The sequence below is a fragment of the Lynx canadensis genome, chromosome D2 (genome assembly GCF_007474595.2).
Source record: "Lynx canadensis isolate LIC74 chromosome D2, mLynCan4.pri.v2, whole genome shotgun sequence".
NCBI classification, from domain to species: domain Eukaryota; kingdom Metazoa; phylum Chordata; class Mammalia; order Carnivora; family Felidae; genus Lynx; species Lynx canadensis.
This window is the reverse complement of record NC_044313.2, coordinates 8,966,051-8,991,726: the sequence shown is the minus strand read 5'-3', so window position 1 is coordinate 8,991,726 and position 25,676 is coordinate 8,966,051. Positions and strand designations below refer to the sequence as shown.

At 42.9% G+C, this 25,676-nt stretch overlaps 2 protein-coding genes across 6 annotated transcripts in view; one reads left to right on the top strand and one right to left on the bottom strand.

Annotated features, from left to right (window-relative positions):
* The first annotated feature begins 529 nt into the window (after nt 1-529).
* PSTK (phosphoseryl-tRNA kinase) lies at nt 530-22,757 on the top strand. The gene is given in 14 exon segments (XM_030335473.2): nt 530-734; nt 10,539-11,067; nt 11,070-11,218; nt 13,506-13,611; nt 13,614-13,682; nt 13,685-13,705; nt 13,708-13,792; nt 13,918-13,940; nt 14,026-14,156; nt 14,158-14,225; nt 16,040-16,115; nt 16,371-16,410; nt 16,608-16,700; nt 19,899-22,757. Coding segments are annotated over 13 exon segments (1,116 nt in total). The 5' UTR covers nt 530-734; nt 10,539-11,009; the 3' UTR covers nt 20,096-22,757.
* Nucleotides 22,275-25,676, bottom strand: part of IKZF5 (IKAROS family zinc finger 5) — a 22,501-nt gene continuing 19,099 nt past the window's right edge. For all 5 annotated transcript variants that reach the window (XM_030334284.1, XM_030334285.1, XM_030334286.1 and 2 more), the window contains one exon: nt 22,275-24,702. In XM_030334284.1, the coding sequence (XP_030190144.1) occupies nt 23,759-24,702 (944 nt within the window). In that variant the 3' untranslated portion in view covers nt 22,275-23,758. The remainder of the gene's footprint in view (nt 24,703-25,676) is intronic.

Here is a 25,676-nt window from a genome sequence, read left to right as displayed (position 1 = left end):
CCTACGAAAGGAGCTGTGCGCAGACGCGGGGCGAGACTGGCGGGAACGCAGGCGGATTTTTCGACGTCGGTCGGAGGAAGTAGCAGGTGGTGTGGACGACGGTTGTCTGGCCGCCCGGGAGGGTTGGTCCTTCGAGGAGAGTCCATCGTCAGGTAGGAGTGGTGCCGTCGCTGCAGGCGACCTGGAGGCCCTGCTGCCGAGCCTCGCTGTGCCTGCGGTGGACGCCTTGGCCTTCCCGCCGACCGCAGACCCTGGGCGGTGGGTCGGGCCGTGCAGTTGGGGTTTCTTTGACCCCCACGCGGTCCCCCAGCACGTCGTCCCCGCGGGCGGCGGGTGCGTGGATGCCGGCAGCTTGGCTTTAGCAGGCGGAGGTTTGCTCGGTGTCACCGGGCTGCAGTGCAGCCGGGGCGCCGGCCGGACGTCGCCCTGTCGGTGAGCCGCTGGCGCCAGGGCAGGACGGCGGCGGGGTGACCTGGCGCCCTCCAGCCTCGGCGCTGGAGGGGAGGTGTGGAAAGCGGCCAGAGGGCGGTGGCTGTGAGCAGAAACCTGTCCCGAGCAGAAGTGGGACCCCAGTGCTGGTGGAGTGACATCTGAGCTGGGACTTGAAGGACCTTTAAGCTTTGATTCCGGGAAAAAGGAGCTGATGGAACTTTCTAGTTGCCCCATGGGATAGGAAGGTAACTAGTGCCTCCCCACCACCTCCACCCATCCTCTTCCTGGAAAGGCTTGTGCAGGTGAGTTTTTCATTTTTTGAAAGCAAAAAGGAAATTAGGTCATAGACAAATGGAGCATCAAGTTCAAAAGTGCTTAAATGTAAAGGTACTGGTTTGCAAAGATTTTTCAGTATTCCAGATTCATTCTAGGTGGTCTACATCAGTGTTTTGATTCTAAATATCTTGTTTCCTGTGGTCATACATTAACTTTCACTCATGTTAACATTTTGGGCAGTCCAAAGGAAAATACGCTTTTCTTCAAAAATCCCAATCTTGAATTTAAGGAGTGAAATGAATGTTATCTACTGGATTTTGACTTCCTTAAAGAGGCTGAATGACCAGGAGCCAAAACCTAAAGACTCCCATACATTCAGGAAATCACCAGGTCTTGTTACAAAGCTGTAGTCATCCAGACAGTAAAGTACTGTCACAAAAACAGACGCAGATCAAATGGAACAGAATAGAAAACCCAGAAATGGACCCATAATTGTATAGTCAACTAATCTTTGACAAAGGAGGAAAGAATATCCATGCAATGGAAAAAAGTCTTTTCAGCAAATAGTGTTGGGAAAACTGGACAGCAACATGCAGAAGAATGAAAATGGACTGTTTTCTTACACCATACACAAAAATGAATTCAAAATGGATGAAAGACCCTAGACGTGAGACAGAAAACCATCGGAATCCTAGAGGAAACAATAGGCAGCACCTCTTTGACCTCAGCTGTAGCAACTTCTTACTAGGCACATCTCTAGAGGCAAGGGGAACAAAAGCAAAGTGAACTTTTGGGACTTCATCAAGATGAAAAGCTTCTGCATAACAAAGGAAACAACGAAACTAAAAGGCAACCTATGGAATGTGAGAAGTTTTGTGCAAATGACATATAAGGGGTTAGTACCCAAAATCTATAAAGAACTTATGAAACTCTACACCCCCAAAATAAATAATCCAGTTAAGAAATGGGCAGAAGGGGGCACCTGGGTGGCTCAGTTGGTTAAGCACCTGACTCTTGATCTCAGCTCAGGTCATGGTTTCGAGTTCCTGAGATCAAGCCCTGTGTGGGACTCTGCACTGACAGCACAGAACCTGCTTAGGATTCTGTCTCTTGTCTCTCTCTCTCTCTCTGTCTCTTTCTCTCTCTGCTCTTCCTGCACTCCAGCAAGCATGTGGGTGCTTTCTCTCTTCTTAAAATAAATATTAAAAATAAATGAGAAGACATGAATAGATACTTTTCCAAAGAAGACATCCAGATGGCTAACAGACACATGAAAAGATGCTCAACATCACTCATCATCAGGAAAATACAAATCAAAACCACAATGAGATACCACCTCATACCTGTCAGATGGCTAAAATTAACACAGGAAAAAAACAGATGTTGGCAAGGATGTGGAGAAGAGAAATCCTCTTACACTGTTGGTTGAAATGCAAACTGGTGGAGCCACTCTGGAAAACAGTATGGAAGTTCCTCAAAAAAGTAAAAATATAACTACCCTATGACCCAGCAATTGCATTACTAGGTATTTACCGAAAGGACAAAAATACTAATTCAAAGAGGTACATGCTCCCTAGTGTTTATGGCAGCATTATCAAGAATAGCCAAGTATGGAAAGAGCCCAAATGTCCAATGTCCATCAACTGATGAATGGATAGAGATGTGTGGTGCGTACACATATGTTGTATATGTGTGTGTGTGTATATGTAGTGTGTGTGTATATATATATATATATATATATATATATATATATATGTAATGGAATATTAACCATCAAAAAGAATGAAATCTTAACATTTGTGACAGTGGATGGAGCTAGAGTGTATTATGCTAAGTGAAATAAGTCAGAGAAAGACAAATACCATACGATTCCACTCATATATGGGATTTAAGAAACAAAACAGATGAACATAGGGGAAGGGGGAAAAAGAAAAGCAAACCATGAGACCCTTAACTATAGAGAACAAACAGGGTTGATGGAGGGAGCTGAGTATTACGGAGGACACTTGTGAGGAGCACAAGTGTTATATGTGAGTGATGAATCACCAAATTCTACACCTGAAACTAATTTTACCATATATGTTAACTAGCTGCAATTTAAATAAAAGCTTGAAATAGAAAATAAATCACCAGGTCTTGATTTTCTTAAAGGAAATCTTTCTCATCTTTCTTCATCTCTGCTTCTTATTTTTAAGCACTAGCTTTCATCTGAACAATTCCAGGAGTTTCTTTACTGTCATTAGCCTTCTCTGTCTTTTTTAAATGTTTTATATTTTTGAGAGAGCACAAGCAGGGGAGGGGCAGAGAGGGGGGGACAGAGTATCGGAAGTGGGCTCCACCACTGATAGTGGTGAACTCAACTTGGGGCTTGACCTCACGAATCTCGAGATCATAACCTGAGCCAAAGTTAAGCACTCAACCAACTGAGCCACCCAGGCACCCCCTCTCTTTTTTTTTAAGTGAGCTCTATGCGCAATGTGGGACTTGAACTCGTGACCTCATAATCAAGGGTTGCATACTCTACTGACTGACCCAGCTAGGCACCCCTAGCCATCATTCTCATACCCTCCATTTCATCCTCTACACTGCCCTCTGTCCCTTCTGATGCTTGATGTCACCATCACCTTTTCTGCTTAGCACGGCATAAAAAGCCCTTGGTACTGTGACTCCTGCCTGCCTCTTTCCACATACTGCTCCTCCTTTTGCACATACTTTTCCCTCTATCTAGAATCCCCTTTCTTTGGGTAGTAGGGAATGTCCTCTTTATCATTCAAAACCAAGCAGATATCCACTTTGCTACGGAATTAAACTAATTTCTCTGTAGTATGCTTACCCCTTTTAAGTATGAAGTGAAAAAACCACAGCTGGATGGTAAAAAAACAGATTTTATTTAGAACTATTGCAATAGGAGATAGACCTCTATATACAACCAGGCTCAATTCTCTCTCTTTTTAAGTTATTCATTTTGAGAGAGAATGAGGATGGGTAGAAAGAGGGAGAGAGAATCCCAAGCAGCCTTCGCACTGTCAGCACAGAGCCTGACACATAGCTCAAACTCACGAACTGTGAAATCATGACCTGAGCCAAAACCAAGAGTGCTCAACCGACTGAGCCGCCCAGGTGCCCCAAACCAGGCTCAATTCTGAATATATCATGGACAAGTGGGAATTTATAGGCAAGGAGCAGGGTGGGGAGTCTATAATGGAAAATTATGAAGAGGAAACATCAGGGGTCCGGGGAATTCTGGCTAAAACCAGCCTAATAGAACATTTGCCGATGAGAGGCCAGGATGGTAGCACTTGGGGGATGGTGGAAGATGAGGAACCTGATTAAATATCAAGGGTGATCAGATCTGGAGGATGGGGGACTCTTGCTAAACTGACTTGGCAGCAGATCTCTTACTATCTAGATTTTACAAGGAAGTGCGCAGATGAGCCTAGGAGTAGATTTCAGGATCCTGAGTGATCAAGCAAAGAGTCTTTGTTAGATACGATAATTCTGCAGTTTCAGACTTTATCAGTTTACATAGTTGTTTCTACTATCTGTAGGCTTGTCAAGATTAGCAATTATTTATGCCTTCTAGAGGTGTTGAGCACATGTTTGTTGTATGGAATCGACAAATTGGCAAAGGCTGGGTGACAGCTTTATCACGAACTAAGACACCGAAAAAGGCAAAACGAGTAAATTCAGTCATATGCTTTTTTCTTCAAAGCCAATGTGGTGGTTGTTCAGAACTGATCTCAATCTTACTATGAAAAATTACTTTTGTCATGAATTGCAACTAACTTTTTTCCCTGTTTTCCCCTTTGAAATAATCATAAAAGTATGTCAATACAATACATTCCCCCAATATCACTAGGATGAACTATGCAATTTTTAACTCACCTATTTTAAAGTTTTTACAGCTTATTAAAATGTAAGAACTCAATGTGCTCTTTAGGAGCATTTTTCCAGTCTGTTTTCAGAATATAAGCCAATGCATACTGAAAGGTACATTTTAGAAAAAAAAGTGAGTTGGAGTATTAATTTTCCTGAACCCATTCATTTAGTAATACAACAGTTTAAATGTTGACCATCTTAATTTTAAGTAGAGTTACTTCTTACTGTATATGTCCTGCCTTTTAGCCAGGAGTATACTCCCCATGAAGGTGGTTATAGGAACTTCTCTTCCTTCCCAACAAGTACCACTTGGATTGTGCCTCCTTCCATTTCTGGCTCTTGCAAGGTCCCACAATTGCCAGGAATTCCCTTCCTCTCACCCTGCCTCCATATGGGCCTGTAATTAAGGAAGGAGTTGGGAAAGAAACAATGACTTCCCTGTCCTTTCCCCCCAATTCTTGTTTATAGGTATTTCCCACCCCATCTCATTTATAACCTCTCTTCTGGTTAGCAACATTGCTGTACTCTATAAAGTTTTTAATACAGCCTGACTTCAACCTTTGTGAGGAAATGTGGAAATCATGGGGAAGCTCTTGATCTAGAGCTGAATCTGTGCTCACATCCATGATGTTGACTATGTAACATCTTCTTATACTAAAGTTGCTTTGTCCAGTAAAAGGGTTAACTTGTTCGAAACGTGCACATTCCAAAAAAGTCCTGGCTCTTACCCAGCTCCTGGAAATACCCTCTAAGCTGTTGGCATATCCTGCTTGATAAAATTGTCTTTTAACTAGGGGCCTTGGACCCCACCATCTTGAGGTTATGCTAACAATTGGATTTATGGTGAGGGGCCACATTCTATCAGTTTGACCCTTGAAAGGGCTGAAGACTGAGTAACTAACGTCAGCACATGGGTGCTACATGCCTACCTGACTGACCCCCAATAAAAACCTTAGACACCAAGACTCGGAGGAACTTCCTTGGTTGGCAACACCCTGCACATGATGTCGCACATCATTGCTGGGAGAATTAAGTGCTGTCGTTACAACTCCACTGGGAGAAGACAACTGGAAGCTTGCACCTGGTCTCACCTGGATTCTACCCTATGTGCCTTTGCTTTACTAGTTTTAATCTGCACCCTTTCATGTTTAAGAATCTGTTATAAGGCACACACAGGAGCAAGACATGGTTATATCTCACAGCCATGTTAGATTCGTAACCATGGGTATAACAGCTTTTCTGAGTCCTAACAAATCATTGAGCCCAAGGATTGTCTTGGGGACTACAACACAGTTGTGGTCATCAGTATATGTCAAGAATTGGACAGGGGCGCCTGGGTGGCTCAGTCGGTTGAGCGTCCGACTTCAGCTCAGGTCATGATCTCACAGTTCATGAGTTCAAGCCCCGCGTCGGGCTGTGTGCTGACAGCTCAGAGCCTGGAGCCTGCTTCAGATTCTGTGTCTCCCTCTCTCTCTCGCCCCATCCCCACTCATGCTCTGTCTCTCTCTGTCTTAAAAATAAATAAAATATTAAAAAAAAAAATTGGACATTCTTCTATTAAGTAACAGCATTTAAATTCTAACTGGGGAAAATAGTAGTTTTATTAGGAGATAGTGTGTATGGTTTCTAAAAAGAACCCCACGCTACTGTTAAAGATATTCTTGCTTCCCTACCTCTACCCACACATCACTATCCTAGAGTCTTAGTAAAGAGAATAATTTTAAAATAAAGTTAGGGGAAAATATTTGAAAATACAAATAGAGTGTTAGGGGGAGGTAGGTAGGAGTCACATAACTGTGTCTTGTTGCTCTGTGTGCCTTACAACAGATTCTTAGACACTTTGATTTAGGACCCCTTTATACCCTTAAATTACTGAAAACTGCAAAGTTTTGTTTGCATGTTTTACTTTTGTAACTTAAAAAAATTAACAACTTGTTCTGCTTGTATCTACAGCCGTATACACTAATGTGAATGAATTCAGTGAAAAGACTAGATTGAAAAGGTAACCAGCATGAGTAACATGGTATCTATGGAAAAATCTACTCCAGCTTCAGAATACCTGGCTTAAAATGAACTTTCGTAATGGACCCATTTCATGGGATTGTCTTATCCTGCATTCTTGGGAACTCGGCAGTGACCGAGGTTGTTCACCTAGAATTTTAAGATCTGGGTGAACCAACTCTTCTTTTGATAAGTTCATAATGCAGGAAAGTAGCATCTGAGCTAAATGAGTTGTAGGATGTATTTTGTGACTTTTTGTTGTGTTTTTTGTGACATTTGTGCTTTCTGAAGTAACCCATCAAATATTCTACGTAATATGCTTACAACCCACTTTGATAGTGTGCTTCCTAAAAATTACCCATCTTTATGCATAATTACAGAATTTTGAAGTATGTTTATTGTTCCCCCCCACACAGGGATAAGTTATAATATTGGACTTCAGGAAAAAGGGAAACTATAAAATCCTTGTAGGATTTTTACCTTTGATAGCTGTATTTTTGTATACAATACATATGAACAGCCAAGGTACATTTTCTTAATTGGTAGTTATATTTATCTCTACATGCTGTGGACATTTTACTTTTCTCACTTTCCTCAAATATTAGCTTTTTTTTTTAACAGCAGGGGAGGTCTTTATTTTGTGCAGATATCTAATATTTAACACAGTATCTGACACAAGTACCAAAGTGAACATTGAGTGAATAACGTTCAGTGTTAAAATACATGGCTCACTAGACTGTTGAGTTTGTTTTAAACATCTTTGTAACTATTTTAAGCATAGACAATGGTAGGAAGGAAACATAAAAGCCCATTAGAACTCTAGGAATTGTGGTTTTCTTCCAAAAGAGTTGTTTAGAAAGTTCTTAAGAAACCAAGAAATTGAAATGTGTAGCATCACTGGTCCTATGAACTAGAGGTTTAGCAACAACAGTCCGATCACTCCATGTATCTTGGCAGAAACTGCTTCTCGTACTGATATTTTTAGCACTCAGACACTTTGCTGGTTCTTAGGGTTGCGATTAATGATTTTCTGGCACGGAGTACCCACTGTCAGCACAGTAGAATGATTGACTCTCTCACACTACCAGGGGCAGGCAGTCTTTGAGGAGAAATCAGGAAAAAACACTATATTGTAAAAATTACTTCAAGATCTGGTAACATTCAGTATCTGGCTCACATTTTGAGACCCTTTGTTAGGATTTTTAAAAGCTCAATGAAGAGATAAGATTGGTGACTTGAAGATGATTCAACTGAAAACAATTGATAGTGTCAGAGAGGAGCCAGTAAGCTTACAAAGTTTTGTGCCAGCCTGAAGTTTACAGGAGTTTTTGAAACGGGTATGAACAAATACCTCACTGGAGAGCAAAGAAAGGGAAGTTCGTTTTCACAGGCCCATGAGGAAGGCAGCTAACGGGACAAGCACTTACTAAATGTCTACCAGTACGGCTACGCGCTTGTGTTAATCTTCTCAGCAGTGAGAAGTGAGAAATTGGAGAGGTTGTGAACAATGCCATGTTTGGGTTAAGGTAAAGATTGTAAAAAATCTGTAGGGGTTCCAGAAGGCTTAGCTCTGGGAATTAGTAAAGAAAAATGAGCAAAAGAGGTGAGGAGTGAGGTTTTATATGACTATTGCTGTGACTGAGGAAATCTGGGCTTTGGCAAGCTAGATGTTAGCAATTTGTTAGCAGCTGAAGAACTTGAGTGCTGAGTTGGCAGAAAACAGCGTTAGTGACCGGAGGAGAAAACCTGCTTCTGAAGATACTGGTGATGTCAGAAGGTGGAATCTCGGGGCGTCTGGGTGGCTCAGTCAGTTGGGCGTCCGACTTCGGCTCAGGTCACGATCTCGCAGTCCGTGAGCTCAAGCCCCGCATCGGGCTCTGTGCTGACAGCTCAGAGCCTGGAGCCCGTTTGAGATTCTGTGTCTCCCTCTCTCTGACCCTCCCCGTTCATGCTCTGTCTCTGTCTCAAAAATAAATAAAAATGTAAAAAAAAAAAAAAAAAGGTGGAATCTCTGATTTTGGAAGTGTCCTTTTGAGCCCTTCACTCACAATCAGGAACTTAACCCCAGAGCTGTCACACACTGTTTTGTGTTCACTTGCTCTCAGGCAAATACAGCTTCCCTTCAGGACAAATTGACATGTTTGCAACGGGCAGCTGAAGCAAAGCGAACTGGAAGCGCTCGTGAGAAGAACGAACAGCCAACATGGAAGACTTAGCGGAGGCAAAAACCGGAATCCGGAGCTGGGCACCCCCCACGTGGTAGTCAGGAGACCTTGGCCAGGCAAGAGTCGGGGAGTGCCTGCGGCTCTGAGGGGCAGAACTGAGAGAACAGAACTAGCAAGGTTAGGTCTGTCAAGCAGCCTCACTACAAGTTCAGAGCAGAGTGACTGCTCCAGCAGGAAGGGTTACTGACCCACCCCCTTGCTTCTGAGAGGATCAGAACGGACAGAGGATGATAATTGGGGTGCACTTAGTGACAATGCCCGTGTGGCAATCAACTTAAGAGCGATTTAAGTCAATTTGAACAAATCCTAAACAAGAGTGACCTGTGCCCCTTCAGATTATGTGTTTGTATATGAGTCAAAAGGGCCACAAATGTCTCTCGAGGATGGGCTTGCTTTTTGGTCACTGTGATTACTGCAATGACACCAAAAATAGATCAGTCTGATTATGGGTACTAGAATCCAACAGAGCAATGAAAGTTTGGGTCCTTTCCCTCCCCTAAGTTCTTAGCATACTCAGCTTTATCCTTTTTTTTTTTTTTTTATGTTTTTTGTTTTGTTTTTAATGTTTTTACTTTTGAGAGCATGTGAGTGCGGAAAGGGAAGAGAAAGAGGGAGACACAGAATCAGAAGCAGGCTCCAGGCTCTGAGCTGTCAGCACAGACCCTGATGCAGGGCTTGAACTCACAAGCTGTCAGATCATGATCTGAGCTGAAGTCAGACGCATAAAGGACTGAGCCACCCAGGCGCCCCTTAGCTTCATCCTTAAATCAACTGACATGGGAGGGAAGGGGAAAGGAGGTTCAAGGGGAGGGCACTAAAGGGCAGAGACACCCAATGTCACTAAGCAAGACTTTTTAAGTTCCAAGCAGCTACCTGCTTAGCTGAATAGAACTTCTAAATTTCTGCTCAAAGTTCTGTATCTTCATTGCTGACGCCATATATTTGAGTTCGGGGCAGTCTGCAACTCAGCAACCACTGCCATACTGCCTTTTGGTTGGGGACCTTGGGCTTGCTGCCCCACTGTCATAATATTCCTTCCTCATTCTTGCACTGGACCAATGGCAGAATGTCATGAAATTAAGAGTATGTTTAACTCGTGGCTCAGCTCCAACAGAAAAAAAATGTACATACACGTGCCGTGTCAATTTATACCAGATTTAACATTGGGTTACCGATTGTATTTTGCCCCTGTATGTGGATTCTAACCTCACTTGTTCACATTTTGAACATACCACTTTACGACTGAGAAGTAATCCCCTTTAAATAAGGTGTAACTGGGGCGCCTGGGTGGCGCAGTCGGTTAAGCGTCCGACTTCAGCCAGGTCACGATCTCGCGGTCCGTGAGTTCGAGCCCTGCGTCAAGCTCTGGGCTGATGCTCGGAGCCTGGAGCCTGTTTCCGATTCTGTGTCTCCCTCTCTCTCTGCCCCTCCCCCGTTCTCTGTCTCTCTGTCCCAAAATAAATAAAAAACGTTGAAAAAAAAAATTTTAAAATAAGGTGTAAGTTAGAATCCGAATTCAACTTCTCTACACTACATCTGCACACAAGGAGTTTGTCTTATACCTCTCCACAGCTTAGTATTTGAACGCTAAAATACCTACTGTCCTCTGCATGAAAGCATTGGAACTGAGGTCTAGGGATGTTCTATCCGGCCTCCACTTCCTCACACTTGCTGTAACTCAGGGCACAGTAACTATTTATTTTTCCCTGCCACCTGTCACATTAGGAGGGGCAGTGGAGCGCGGCCGTGGGACTCTCAGCTTCGCCTGCTATGCTGACCTCCAGCACTTGACCTTTCAAAGACCGCTAGAGAAAGACGCCCAAAGCTTCTTCCGGGATCTTCCAGGGCCGGGTACTTGGTCGTAGCAAGACCGAGGCGCACTTCCTAGTGGCTTGCAAGTTTCCAGCGGGGAGGACAAGTCTAACTGAACACTGAGGCCACCTCTCTGACCCTTTGGGAAATGGCCGGAGATTAGGAACGCATCACCGCGGCCTGCCGAGCCAGAGGACTCGCCTCACAAACGGGGGCCCTCGCAAACAGGCGGGCCGCGCACGGGGCCAGGATTGGAAGACCCGCCGGGTGCCCCTCCCGGCCCCAGGCGGCGCGGCGCGGCAGGCTGTGGGAGACTGCGCGTGCGCGCTGGGCGGCCGGTTCCGGAGACGACGTCCCCAGCCGCCTCCCGTCTCCCGCGACAGCATGAAGACCGCCGAGGACGCCAGAGGAGTGCATGGCGAGGGGCCGCGGAAGCTAGTCTGCCTCTCTGCGGCCTGCCCGCGGCAGGAAAATCGACCTTCGCGCGGGCCCTAAGCCCACGGTTACGGCAGGAGCGGGGCTGGGCCGTCGGCGTGGTCGCCTATGATGACGTCATGCCGGACGCGTTCCTCAAGGAGGCTATGCGAGCGGCCGTTGGTCAGTACGGAGGGGGCGGGGCCTAGCCTGTGGTCGCAGAAGGACAAAGAGGGGCTCACCTAATGCGGGACTGCCCTTGGGTGGGAGGTGCGGCCCTGACGGAGCGGGGGGAGACTGGAGTTCGAGAGAAGTGGAGTTGGTTTTTAAACGTAGAATGTGTCGATCTCGTCTTAGAAGGATTCGTCGCAGAGATTTATGTGTATATTTGGGGCCTGTACGGATTGTGTATTGCATACAGTGAGTCTTAAGACGGCGTTAGGTTTTGTCGGCGTGCAGGATGGTACCCTCCCGCCCCCATCCCCATCCCCATAGACAAGTATGCTTTTGTTTTTTGGGTTTTTTTTTTCAACGTTTATTTATTTTTGGGACAGAGAGAGACAGAGCACGAACGGGGGAGGGGCAGAGAGAGAGGGAGACACAGAATCGGAAACAGGCTCCAGGCTCTGAGCCATCAGCCCAGAGCCCGACGCGGGGCTCGAACTCACGGACCGCGAGATAGTGACCTGGCTGAAGTCGGACGCTTAACCGACTGCGCCACCAAGGCGCCCCTACTTTTGAAAAGTCCTTTAGGAAGATCGTACTTAGGAGAGGGGACAGAATCCTCTTAAAAACTTCACAGCCAGTTTAACGTCCAGACACCGGTGAATTCTTGTGGGTCTTCAAGTTTACACAGTTGGGAACTTTTTTTTTTTTTTTAAGATAAAGGATACAAAATTATGAATAACAAAATTACTAGGTTCCCTCCCATGACAATAGAAGCTGTACAAATGAAGGGGCTGGTGTCTGAAGCTCTCTCTTCACTCATTTCCGGGTACATCGCCTCTGCCGCATTAGGAAAAGACGGCTGTTTCTCAGGTGACCACCAGATGAAGTAATGGGCTTGTGTTTAGGCACCTACTTACATATAGGTACTTATAGATTCTCTTGAAGCCTTCAAATCACACTCTGTGCAGCGAGATGTATCCCCTTGGAGAAGCACAAGAAAGTACGACCTCTGGGGAAGAGTGGATTCATATCTCCCATCTTGTTCTCCCCCTAGACTAAATACTCTTCGACAGATTCTGACAATTGAGATAGATTTGTCGTTCAGTACCTGGTGTAGGTGAGGCATCTAAATAAATATGAATATGATGTGATTCCACTCTATATAGTAAAATTATAGTACGTTCGGTGGCTGGCAACTGTATGTATTCTGTCCCGTTCTTGTTCTAATTGTGAGATGACTACAGTATCAAGTCCCTGTAGCACTAGATTTAGTTGGATGCTAGTATTTTCGCCACTTGAGTGAAAGCTGAAAGTTGGTGAGATGTATGGTTGTATTTACTGGGCCATTTCCTCACTTTTATTGTTACAGTTTTTCCACTCCTCCCTGTAGACGGAGACCTGTGGAACTCAACTAGTCACCATGAGTAGGAAATCTCACCTTTTAGGAAGTGATCGTGTTTTCCTTCTCCGTAGGTTTAGCTGATGTATTTGTTGTATGTGCTGTAACGTCATTGATGTGGTAAGGCATGGACAGGCAGGAGAGGGACCCTTATCTCCTATTCCTATGTTTTCTCTCCAGACTGGACCTGCTCTCCACAGTCCTTGAGTGGCACAAGTTACCTATGTTCTCAAGTACTTATTCTCTTCCCTTCAGTCTAGCTTTCCCCATCCCATTCCAACTCTGTTGTGAGCCTCAAGGCTTTTCACCCTGACCCAGGCGCCTTTCGGCAGATCTTTTCTGTCCACAACTTTTCTCAAGGACAAACCAGCGTTGCTTTGTCTAAGCCAATTTTATTTTGTCAGGTCTATGATTTTGGCTCATTTCTCTTGGATAGTAACAGCTTTTCATTCTTCCATTATTTACTCATTCAGTCATTTTCTGTACTGGAGCACCTCTTACGTGCCTGACGGTCTGCTGGAGGCCAGTTAGACCATGGACTGTTGATTGAGCAGAGAGTTAGAGATGTTGCAAATGCCTAAATAGTGTAAGCCCCATTAGGTGGAGACCCCGTCTGTGCAAAGCAGGATGTCATGTAGGCAAGGGAGGGTCTGAGCTGCCTCCTGCGTGGATGTGTCTGTGGAGACTTCAGAGGACTATCCTCAGGGAGTAAGAGTTTCTGGGCAGAGGAACAGGATATCGGAAGACATAGGAGGCAAGGTGAAACAAGTTGTGCTCAGAGAATTCCACATGGTTTGGCTCTGTGAGCTGAGATGTTCACGTGGGGTGGAAGGCGATAGGCCGGGAGCACCCTGTTGACCAAAGCCCAATATAAATTGTGATTTTTCCCTCTTTTGTAGCCATCCCAATGGAAGTTGCTTCGACAGGAACTGTTGAAGTACCTAGAATACTTCTTGTTGGCTGTCATTAACGGTGGTCAGATGTCTACCCCACCCAACAGGACTGAAGCATGTGGGAGGATTTTATAACCTGCTTAAAGGATCAAGATCTGATATCTTCTGCTGCACCGGAGGCCCGGTCTGCTATCTCTTAACGAAGACTGCGTTTCTAGACCTTTGTTTTTGATTTTAGATGACAACTTTTATTATCAAAGTATGAGATACGAAGTTACCAACTGGCTCGGAATGTAATTAAAACATTTTTTTCTTACCACACAGACACTTGTTTGCCTATCAAAATCCGACCTGCTTTTAGTGAGGAATTGAATTGGATCAGGAAGTTAGTATAGATTTACTTAATTTTCAAAGCTAGATGTTCAGTATTTTCCTGCCACAGCTGGGATAATTTGCCTGATTTGTTTATTTTGCATTTTGGAAAAAATAGTGCACCACTGATTTCATGGTTTCACATTGCTTTCAGATTCATTAGGCTTTTGCCAGCTTTTTTTAGATTGTTCTCTGGAGACCTGTTTACAGAGGAACAGCCAGAGACCCCAGGCGCTGCCTGCCGAGACCATCCACCTGATGGGAAGAAAGCTGGAAAAGCCCAACCCCCGAGAAAAATGCTTGGGAACACAACAGCCTCACAATTGAGAGTTCAGAATGTTCTTCTGAAGCCAGGTATCCTACGCAAAGCTGACCTTAGCTGGGTGCCTCCCTGAGGGAGCACTGTGCCCTTGGCTTTACCCAGGTCCACTCGGTTAACCTTTACACAAACATGGAGATTGCTCTCTCTCCTCTCTAGAGAAGAGGCAACTGAGTGAGAAAGTTAGTTTGCCCAGAGTCCCCGAGCTCGTGGTAGCTCAGATGTGAACCCAAGTTTGCTGGCGCACATGTGCTCTTGTTAAGACTATGTTCTCCCAGGGGCGCCTGGGTGGCTCAGTCTGGTTAAGCCATCGGACCCTTGGTTTCAGGATCTCACAGCTTGGGAGTTCCAGCCCCAACATCGGGCTCTGTGCTGACAGTGCAGAGCCTGCTTGAGATTCTCTCCTCTCTCTCTCTCTCCTCTCTCTCTCTCCTCTCTCTCTCTCTTTCTCTCTCAAGATACATAAATAACTTCAAAAAAAAAAAAAAAAAAAAGACTACGTTCTCCCAGAGATCAGAGCAGGGAATGCAGAGTTGGACACATCTTTGAAACTCTTGCCACAGTAGCACAGTCTAAATAGGTTGCCCAGTAATTTTCTCACAGAAAGAAAGAGAGTGGAAGTGGTCTGGAGTCCTAATTTTGCCTCAGACCCCCCTGCAGTTACACCACCACGTATATGTGATGCTGTGGGCTGCGGTGCTAATGCTTTCGTTGTTGATATATGTCTTGAGAGTTATACAGCCGCACATTTCTAATGGAATTTTCGCAGATGATGGAAATGTACTACATTTGTACTGTCCAGTGTAGTAGCTGCTGGCCACATGTGACTATTGAGCACTTGAAATATAGCAGGTGCATCTGGCGGCCTGAATTTAAATTTTATTTTAATTACTGTAAACTTAAATAGCTCATGGCTAGTGGCTATTCTCTCAGACAGCACAGTTCTAGAGCTATTTTGCCCTCATTTTCTTAGCTCCTGCCTAACTGTTGTCCACAGGGGACCAGCAGTTTTTAAATGGCTAATTTTTAAAATTCACTTGTTCTTTCACTTATCCACCTGTCACTGTCTGAAATTATACATTTTTGCTGATTTAATTATCTGTCTCCTAATGGAGATGATGTAACCACTGCTGGACTTAGAAAGTGTAGGGATCTTCCTGAACCCCCAACTTATAGCACATAGTTTCACATACATAGTAGTAAATGAATGGATTCTACCTGAACCCTCCATGGCCCTTGACCAGCGAGGAAACTTTGCTAATCCCCATCAGTAAATAAGAAGCCAGAAAGAAGTCCCTTCTTGAGGAAATAAAGTAGAGTTATAGTAGCACTTAATGAGGGAAAAGAGAGAATTCCTTTTCAAAGCTTATTGAATGAGTCTTAGAAAATTAGTATTTTTTTTTCAACGTTTATTTATTTTTTTGGGGACACAGAGAGACAGAGCATGAACGGGGGAGGGGCAGAGAGAGAGGGAGACACAGAATCGGAAACAGGCTCCAGGCTCTGAGCCATCAGCCCAGAGCCTGACGCGGGGCTCGAACTCACGGACCGCGAGATCGTGACCTGGCTGAAGTCGGAACGCCCAACCGACTGCGCCACCAGGCGCCCCAGTATTTTTTTAAATAAGGGGTTTCTTTTGCCCTTCTAACTTGTTTTCAGCTTCTCCATTTGGATTTTGTAAGTAGAAGGTAGCTTCCAAATCTTTTCATTTTTTACCCCTTTGGCTTAGGATCCTTTGGATTATAGCATGTTTATTCCTCTAGAATTCAATTCAGTATTCATAAACACAGGTTCTTTTTAAAAAAGATGTTTGATAGAAGGATTCATTTTATCTCACCTTCTCTTCTAGCCTGAAGTTGACCGATTTATTGCTTACTGCTTTGGAAAATCCAGTAAAATATATTGAGGACAATGTGGAACAAAAGGTAAATCTTCCAGTATAGATGTGGTATAAATGGCAAGGTACAACTGTTTGAAGGAAGGTCTTTCTGAGCTGAATGTAAAAAAGAATATGAGTAAAATGTGAAAATGCCTTTGTCACCGCCTTGGCATCTCAGCAGCACTCTACTTATGACAACTGGCTGCAGTGGCATCCTGGTGGCCACATGCAGCAGCTGGTCAAAGCCGACTGTCACATTTTCCGAAATATTAGAGCCTGTTACATATGTTGGTGTTGGTAGCTTGAGACGGACAAGGACAGGAGCACTTGCACCGCACATGGTAACAAACGCTGTAGACGGAGAGCCCATTATTGGACAGATTGTCAGCCCCCGTCATCTAGATGGGATCTCGGGAGGGACAGCTGGAACAGAAACCCACCGTAACTTTCCTTGTAGTCTCATCAGAAACACATCACAGTTTAGCCACCTCTTTTATAAAACTACCTAACTTCCAGTAACGATGTCTGTGTTGCATAGGAAGCAGACGAATCATTTGTTCAACCAACCTTCTTCATCAAGCCGATCAGATGCTCCGAAGGATTGTCTCTCAGACAATGAAGGAAGCAAAAGGTATGTTGAGCAGTCGTGTGGGGTTTAGTTGATACAACTCTCCTGCTGTTCTTGTTCCCTTGGGTAGTTGGTTAGCTTTCCGTCACAACGTTGACATCGTTTTTAGTTTCACCATGCAACTGGATTATAGAAAACTAAAAATTCTACCCCTAGAACAGGGTATTCATCCATCCAATACATTTTTATTGAGTGGCTACTCTGTACTAGGCTTTATTCTAGATACTGGGGTGTCAGCAGGGAGCAGAACATTACTTTGAGGAGACAGACAGATAAATACATGAGTCTCTGCTGGTGCCCTGAAGAAAATAAAGTAGGGTAAGGCAGTGGAGGGTGATGGGAGAGCTTCTTTTAAAAACTGTTTTTTAATGTTTTTTTGTTTGTTTTTATTTTTGAGACAGAGAGAGACAGAGCATGAGCTGGGGAGGGGGAGAGAGAGAGGGAGACACAGAATCCGAAGCAGGCTCCAGGCTCTGAGCTGTCAGCACAGAGCCCAACGCGGGGCTCGAACTCACAAACCGCGAGATCATGACCTGAGCTGAAGTCGGATGTTCAACCGACTGAGCCACCCAGGCACCCAGGAGAGCTTCTTTTAAAGGGTAATCAGGAAGGCTTCTCAGAGGTGGTATTTAAGCAGAGATATGAATAACGGAAAGAGTCAGCATGCAGATATCTGGAGATAGATCATTCCACGCAGTGGACACAGGTGCAGAAACCCCGAGGTGAAGTTATTTGGTAGGTCTTAGAGCAGAAAAGAGGCCACTGAATCGGGTGAAATAAGGAATGGGGAGAGGTGGTCAGGGGCCACATGTCCAGTCAGCAAGCTCAGTGGATTGTCAGTCTGAACTTAGATGGCATGTGTGGTCGTTTTATAAAAGAACTCCTTCAGGGGTGCCTGGGTGGCTCGGTTGGTTAAGCGTCCAACTCTTGATTTTGGCTCGGGTCATGATCTCATGATTCATGGGATCAAGACGCGTGTCAGGCTCTGTGATGACGGTGCAAAGCCTGCTTGGGATTCTCTTTCCCTCTCTCTCTCTCCTTCCCCTCTCTCGTTCTCTGTGTCTCAAATAAATGAATATTAAAAAAATTACTCCTTTCGCTTTTAAATATTGAACTCTACACTATATTTAAAATCTGACTTAAAAACTAATAGCCTACCGTTTCTTTAGCTTTTACATGCTAAGTGCCTTATACATACTGTTTCCAGTCTTGACAGCCTCATGAGGTAGGTGTAATTTTATAAATGGGGAAATGAAGGTTCTGAGAGGATCAAGTAACTTACCCAAGGCAGAACAGCTACTAGATACGTGGACAACCTGGGTTCAGAGTCAAGTGACTCTAGTTTATGTTTTCTGTTACGCTCCCTGCATCATCGGCATCTATTATTAACACCTTTACAACAACATCTATTATTAACACCTTTACAACAGTTTCTTGGAAAAAGAAACAATACACTAACCATATGGTGTGTTTCATACTTTTTTTTTTTAACCACGATCCAGAAGCAGATTTTATCTTGTACCCGAGACTGTAGCTCAGTACACGAACACACACGTGCATAGCAACAAGTTTCACAGAACCCTCACGTTTGGTGAGCTCTTCTATGATCTTTTTGATTCCATTTTAGATAAACACAGCTTGCAACCTGCATCTCACTTGTAGGTTATAATCCAGAGTTTGAAAAACACGGGCCTGGAACAGAAACAGCAGCATAATTAGAATAAAAACAAAAATAGTTGCAAATAGTTGCAGGAGCTGGGGCTCAATCATTTGCCTGCCTTGTCTTCTGTATAAAATGAAGAGAAGGGGAGGAGATAGGATTACGCTCAAATCACTCTTGACTTATTTCCCACCCATTAAAAAAAAACTTTTTTTTTTTTTTGGTGAGGGAGGTGGTCGTAGCATCTAGATCTATGCTTAAATGAAATTAGAAATTCATTTCTCCTACCACCAAGAAAATGAAAAGACAACCCACAGATCAGGAGAAAATCCTCACAAATCATCCATCTCATAAGGGACTTGCATCCAAAACAGATAAAGGACTCTTACCACTCAATAATAAAGATAACCCGGTTTTAAAAACGGGCAAAGGATCTGAATAGACGTTTCCCCAGGGAAGATACACAAGTGGCCCACAACCACAAGAAGACACACTTGACATCATTAGTCATCAGGGAGACGCAAACCAAAACCACGAGCGGCCACTGCACCCACTCACTAGGCCAGCCAGAATCAGAAAGTCCAAGAGGCGGTGAGCACGTGGGGAAATCCGAACCCTCGTCCGCTGCTGGTGGGAATGGGAAGCAGTGCAGTTGCTTTGGCAAACCACCGAGCACTTCCTGCAGCGAGTAAGTGTAGTCACCACGGGACCCAGCAATTGCACTGCCAGGAAAGAGAAGTGAAAACGTACGTTCATATAAAAATGTGAACACAAATGTTTGCGTCAGCATTATTCATCGGAGCCAGGATGAGCCTTGAAAATGTTAGACTAAGTGAAAGAAGCCATCACAGAAGTCCACATGTTGCTTGAGTTCAGTCATGTGAGAGATCCAGAAGGGAGAAATCTAGAGGCACAGAACCCAACGTGGGACTCTATCTCCTGAACCTCGAGATCATGACCTGAGCTGAGACCAGGAGTCAGACACTCAACCGACTGAGCCACCCAGGTGCCCCCTGAGTTGGAGTCTAAATTAATAAAGGGTATATAGTATGCAAATTTATTTCAATAAAGCTGTTTAATATAAAAATCTAGTTCCTCAGTCACATTACCCACGTGGCTAGTGGCTGCTGTATTGAAGAGGGCAGATCCAGGACATTTCCATCATTGTAGGAAGTTCTATGTTGGACATCTGCTCTAGAGACTATTTACAACAGTTTCAACCACACTGTCATTTCCTATTCCTGCTTTTTTTGCCTTACTACCTGTGTAGCTCAAGAACATTCTAAACCAACCATCTTGTCAACAACAACAAAAAAATCCCCTCAGGCTTATCTTTTCTGCTCATGCATCTCATACCAAGTTATTTAAAAGATTTGTTATCACGTCAGTGTGACCTTTTGTCTACATAGTACACCAACTCAACTGTGATTAATAAAATCTGATCAGTTTGTCAGAAGTATTCGAATTAATTTCCTATGTTGTTAGACAGCCTGGCCTGATTTAGTTTATACAAATAATTTGAGAATGTCTTTTCATTTTAGAGGAACGAGTGCTTCCTTTCAACTTGAAGCTTCTAGCAGAAGAACTCAACAAGCTCAAAGCAGAGTTTTTGGAAGACCTAAGACAAGGAAACAAAAAGTACCTGTGCTTTCCAGAAACCACCAATGTATCAGACGCTATTGCTTTTTTTCATCATGAGAAAGAGAATATTGTCCAGAAATATTTTTCAAAGCATTAAAACTTTTGAACTTACAATCAAATATCCGATTTTGGTTGAGTTTGCAAAATAAAACCATTTTGCATTACTGGATATTTTCTAGGCCAGTGGTGTGAATTGCCAGACTTGTTTAAAAAAAAAAAAAAAAGTCCATTCTAAAGATCCATTTGTCATAACAGAAACTACTTCAGTTGGTGGCTTGTCAGATGTGATGTGGACAATTGAGTATCGGCAGCAGGCTTCCTCATTTACGTGCCAGAACCCTTAGGGTAGGGCTGGTGGGGACAGGAGTCTTCGTCAATAAGGCAGAGAAGGAAGAAGACAAGACGTGGATACATGGAGCTGTTTTTGTTTTTAACTCATGTGACAGATCTTCTCATGGGTAAGGCATTCTACAAATTCAAACCAATGTAGCCATAACCCCGCCCCCTTTTTTTTAATTAACAGTTTACATACAGGAAAATTACTAAAAACCTAACTGGACCCTAGTTTTCAAAGAAGAAAAATCGAGATCAATAGAAGTGTTATTTTTTTATTCATGTATTACAAAAGCAAAGCTTAATTCACAATATGAACTACAGACTAGATATGGTTATTTCAGCATCAAACTGCTCTCTGGAATCCCTAAACAATGTAGTGTTTTGCAACCATACTCAGGTTTTATGTTTTGCATATAAAATATGTTCTTTACATCAAAGTACATATGAACAAAAACAAGTTGTAGAAATCATAATCCCTCTAATAAGATTATTTAATGAAAAAGTCCTTAGCAGGGAATTTCTTTAAAAATAATACATCCACTTGATAAATATCTTTGTAAAACTTAAAATGAAGTTTATCTCAACATTTTTAAAGGAATATCCCCTTTGTCAAACAATTCTGCAGATAAATGGCAAACACTTATTTCTAAAATGAAATAGCAGTGGCAAATATTCAAAGTAAAAGTCTAGCCTTTACTTGAATTTCAAGAAGTTGTAGCTACATACTAGATTAGTAAAATCTGAAACGAAATTATTCCCTGTTAATCTCTTCACAGTTTCTTAAAAAAATATTAGTGGAGATAAATTATCTATGAACTTTAAAAATCTAAACTTATGTTCACTGAACAAAAATAATTTTAGTTTCAGAGCATTGCCTGTTCACAGCAAAGTACTATAAATAGTTCACGTTCAACTTTTCCTAGCAGCTCATTTCTATAAAATATTTGATTAAAAATAAAATGGGAGAAACATATTCAACACTTAATGGAAGATAGTATCATCTTTCCATGTATAAAATTTAACTCACAGAACATTTAAATAAAATCCTAAATCTTTTTAAAAAATACAATACTAAAAAAGTTTCTAAGGTAGATTTGATTCAAAAACTTTAGTGCATTTAGAATTAATTGTAGCGCTCAAGCACTGATGCCTTTGGAACATGGACTGTGCTCTTTTAAGTCCTAGGAAAATTAGATTTCTAATTCTAGTTTATAATTATGAAAAAAAAGATATTCTCTGTTTAAATTAAAATGTACCTTCAAAACATCTATCTTTAGTTGTCAGAAAAAAGTGTTTGTCACTATTGGGCCCAGAACATAGAGTTAATAAACTGGTTTTAATGAGAGAGTCCTTCCTCCTTCTTTAATGAAATCTCTCATTTTCTATCTCAGAGTATTGCTTTCGTTTGAACTCAGAGTATTGCTTTCGTTTGAATTGCAAAAGCTTCCAAATGACGGCAACCTGTTTATCCTGGCAATAAAAAAATACTAGAGCCAAGTCAGATTTGGAAATGGTTGCATGAACGTGGATCTGAGCGGTGAGTGAGTGGAGCTACAAGAGAAATACAATCGTAGATGGCGCAAGCCTCAGATCTGACAAGGAAGAGAGTTACTGACAGTTTGGACAGACTCCTTGCTGCTCTCTCAACAATGCTGCTGAGATTAGTTTCAATTGGACACTAAACCACAAGAACTCCTTTTACTGGCTTTCTAGCATTTGGAAGGGAGGGCAGAAGATTCATTAAGTTGGCACTTGGGGGTTCTGGGGACATACACTGTCTGTGTTTCCCTTTTAGTTACTATAGATGAGCTGAGGTCTTTTTTGCTTATTAAATGCTTAGTAGTTAGGATATTCTCCTTAAGAAGCCAATTAGTAACACTTTGTAAGATCTGAACCAAATTAAAAAATCAAACTTTTGCAAAGTACACAGAAACCAGCAGTTAGTAACAATATATTTTATTGTTTGACCAAGCCCTCTTCAGAGTAAGCTAGTTATTACACAATATAAAAACAATAGCCTCCTATTCAAAATTATTCTAGATTTAGCAAGTCTTATTTTTGTAAACAAATCAAATACCACATTTAACTGCATCTTCTATTTTCCTACTTTTTGTACCCTTTCCTACTAAGGCGGCGATTCAGTCTCCGTATAGTTTTGTCACTGTACACGAAAAACTGGCAGGACCTGCAAATAAGCATTACAACTTGAATTCACAGCAAATCTTTTAAATGGCCAATTCTGAAGGAAAAACCAGAATTTGCTCTGCACACACGTTCTCATTTTTTTAAGTATTACTTCACCACCACATTTTCCCATGTGTTACTATACCACCTCTTCTCAGAAATTATGGACAATGAATGGACAGAGGGCAGGAAATGGACATTTCAGAGATTCTGTGTGTGTGTGTGCGCGCGCGCGTGTACATGTGTGTAAAGGACTGCATTTCTGAGGAGTGAGATGGATGAATTCCACTGTACCTCTTTGGTCATCAAAGGAATAGAAGGAATAACAGAGTCTCAGTATACTTATCAACCTCGCCTGACAATAATGATGTCAGAATGGAGAATTTAAATGAAAGGTTCAAATTAAAAGAAACAAAAAGGCATCTTTACAGATAATCCTCTTATATTTCTAGCACTCTCCTGTATTTACCTGTGGCTTTTACAATAAACCAGCATAAAAAGACAGGTGTTTAAACTGGAAATGGAATAAACAGGTATTTTAAATATTAAGCCCATTTTCAATTTAAGTTTCATTTCTTTTCAGAACTTTTACCTCATGTTTTTATAGCTTTAATTTGAAAGGAATGCACTATTAACATTTCCCCTTATGGAAAACAAAATCTACACAAAGTAGTTCTGTGATTATCAGTTGAAACGAAAGCGCGGCTTCAACTTCAGCAATGTGAACTAAACAGCATGTCAGTTAAGAGTGTTGTTAAAGGCAATTCCTCTCTGAAAACACTGAATAAGCTGTTAATAGACTTTGGAAGAGGCGGTAATTTTACCATGCTGATTCATGGCAGAAATTACCTAGCTGCAATGTGTATGTTGAAATACCAAGAGTAGCAATAAGCTTTGAAGATTTTATGGACCATAAATATGGGAAATTTAAATGAATACCTGTTAGGATTATGACTGCACTCCAATTCTCAAATGTCTAAATGAAACGAGAAAATAGACCCCAATGTGTCTAACTGTTCTAATACATAAGTGACCCTCACCAGATTTTTATGGGGAGAAGAAAAAAAAAAGGAGAAAGTTTTGTTTTCACTGTCAAACTTACATTCTATAAATATGTAGATAGACTTTAAATTAGCAGACATCTTATTAGGAATGACCCCACCCCCAGAAAAACAAAAACAACAATAAACAAAACTATAAAACACAAAAACCAAGGAAAGCATAATGTGATTATTTTCAATCAGTGTTGGTTATGTTGTCCCCTTGCAAAATGACAGGCAAAATCATACTTGTTTTTACATTTGCAGCCACATATGTTACACTGGAAAGGATTTTCATACCCATGACATCCCATATGAATAGTGTAAAGGATGTTGTCGGCGAAGTACATATCACAGTGCTGGCAGTGGTGCAGGAGCTGAGGGTCCTGGACCGGCAGCGTGGGAGCCGGAGTGCTCGGCTGGCTGTTCCCTAGGCTGGGGGTACTGGTGTGGGCACTCGGTTCGCTGCTCGGACCTGCCACCGGACTGTAGTTCCTCTGGCTGTGGGGCGGCCGAGGCTCAGGGCTCGTGGGGGAGGAGCTCTGAGGAATACTCGCGGACACGGCGGCAACGACCGCTTGGGCAGAGGGCTGCTGCATCATGAAAGGCTTCTCATCCGGGCAGGGGACCACGTCGGGGGAGGCGGGGTTTTGGTTCTCCGGCGGTAAACTGGACAACTGTCCTGCCAGAGTCGAGAGCTGATTTAAAGGGTTGTCAACCATGAGTTCTTGTGGGTCCCTTGGCAGGCCACCCGTTGGTGCGGTTTTTGCCATACTTTCATACGAGTCGGTCTGGATATTTGGGATTTCATGGGTAAAGTCGTTAAGGTAGTCTGGCTTCTGAACCACCATGGAAGGTGGACTTAAGTTGATTAGTGCTCTTCTGCTATAGCCCAGATTGCTTGTTTTCTTCTGTAAAACTCCCCACATTTTCTTGCTGCTTAAGGAAGACCTAGTGCCTTTAATTGGTACCATTTTATGCTTGCGCCTTCGATGATGGGACAGGTTACTTCGATCACTGCAGCGGAAGGAACATAATTCACATTTGTATGGTTTTTCTCCTGTATGGGAACGCATGTGGGCTTCCAGATGGCGCTCGTAAGCAGATGCGAATGGACATAAGTGACACCTATGAGGTTTCTCACCTGTTTAAAAAGAAAAATGGGGGAGAAACTGCAAAGGCAGCTCATTTGTGGAGAGTTTCATGTTTTGTCCGTTCATTAGATTTAGAAATTGTTCACGTTTCTTTGCAAAGAAACCTGTACACTTAAATAAAGCTTAAGAACTCTTCAGCCACAATTTGAGACATAGAGATCCATTCTCTTAATCAATATCATGTAAAAGTTGTTATGGCTTCAGCTGGCATTTTGGGAAAGAAGAGCAAAACTGACAGTACCCTGTGTAACAGTGACTTTACCAAAAGCATGCCTCAGTTATATGTTTATGTACACACCTATACACGAGCACTTCTCCATACATATTCATACACACACACACACACACATACCCCTTCCTCAGAAAAAAAATACAAAAAGCCTTTCTAAAAAGTCCTTCTATTAAATAGAAAGCTCAAAATGGAAATGAGTTTCCTAGTCCAAGTATGAGTTATGCCAAGTGTCCCTTCAAAATGGCCAGTGCTTTACCTCTACCTTCCTCCTTCTCCTCTTCAGCTGCCAGAGGGGACAATTTGAGTTAGTGCCCTTAGCTGGAAATAGTGTAAAATAAGTATCTGGAATATGAGATTTGGAGTCATTAATTTAACAAATTAAGTACTGACAAATTAAGTACTGAATACTTACTATGTGTCAGCTGCTCTTTTAGGCTCTGGGGGCACCAAGAGGGCCCTGCCACAAACCCTGTCCTCAGAAGGGGTCTAGGTCAGCACCACATAGCATGAGAAACCACAGGCACACAGCTGGGACACGTGACCAGGGCTTGCCCAGGGCAGGCACAGCTAGGAGGGTTTCTCAGGAAGTGGGGTGGCTACAGCAAGCCCTGCAGATTAGCAATGTAGTCTGTGACTGTATAAATGCCTTGTCCCTGGTCGGCAACTGAAACATACTAAGGATGAAGATAAAAACATTTTATCACTTCACATACCATCAGCATTAACCTGCCC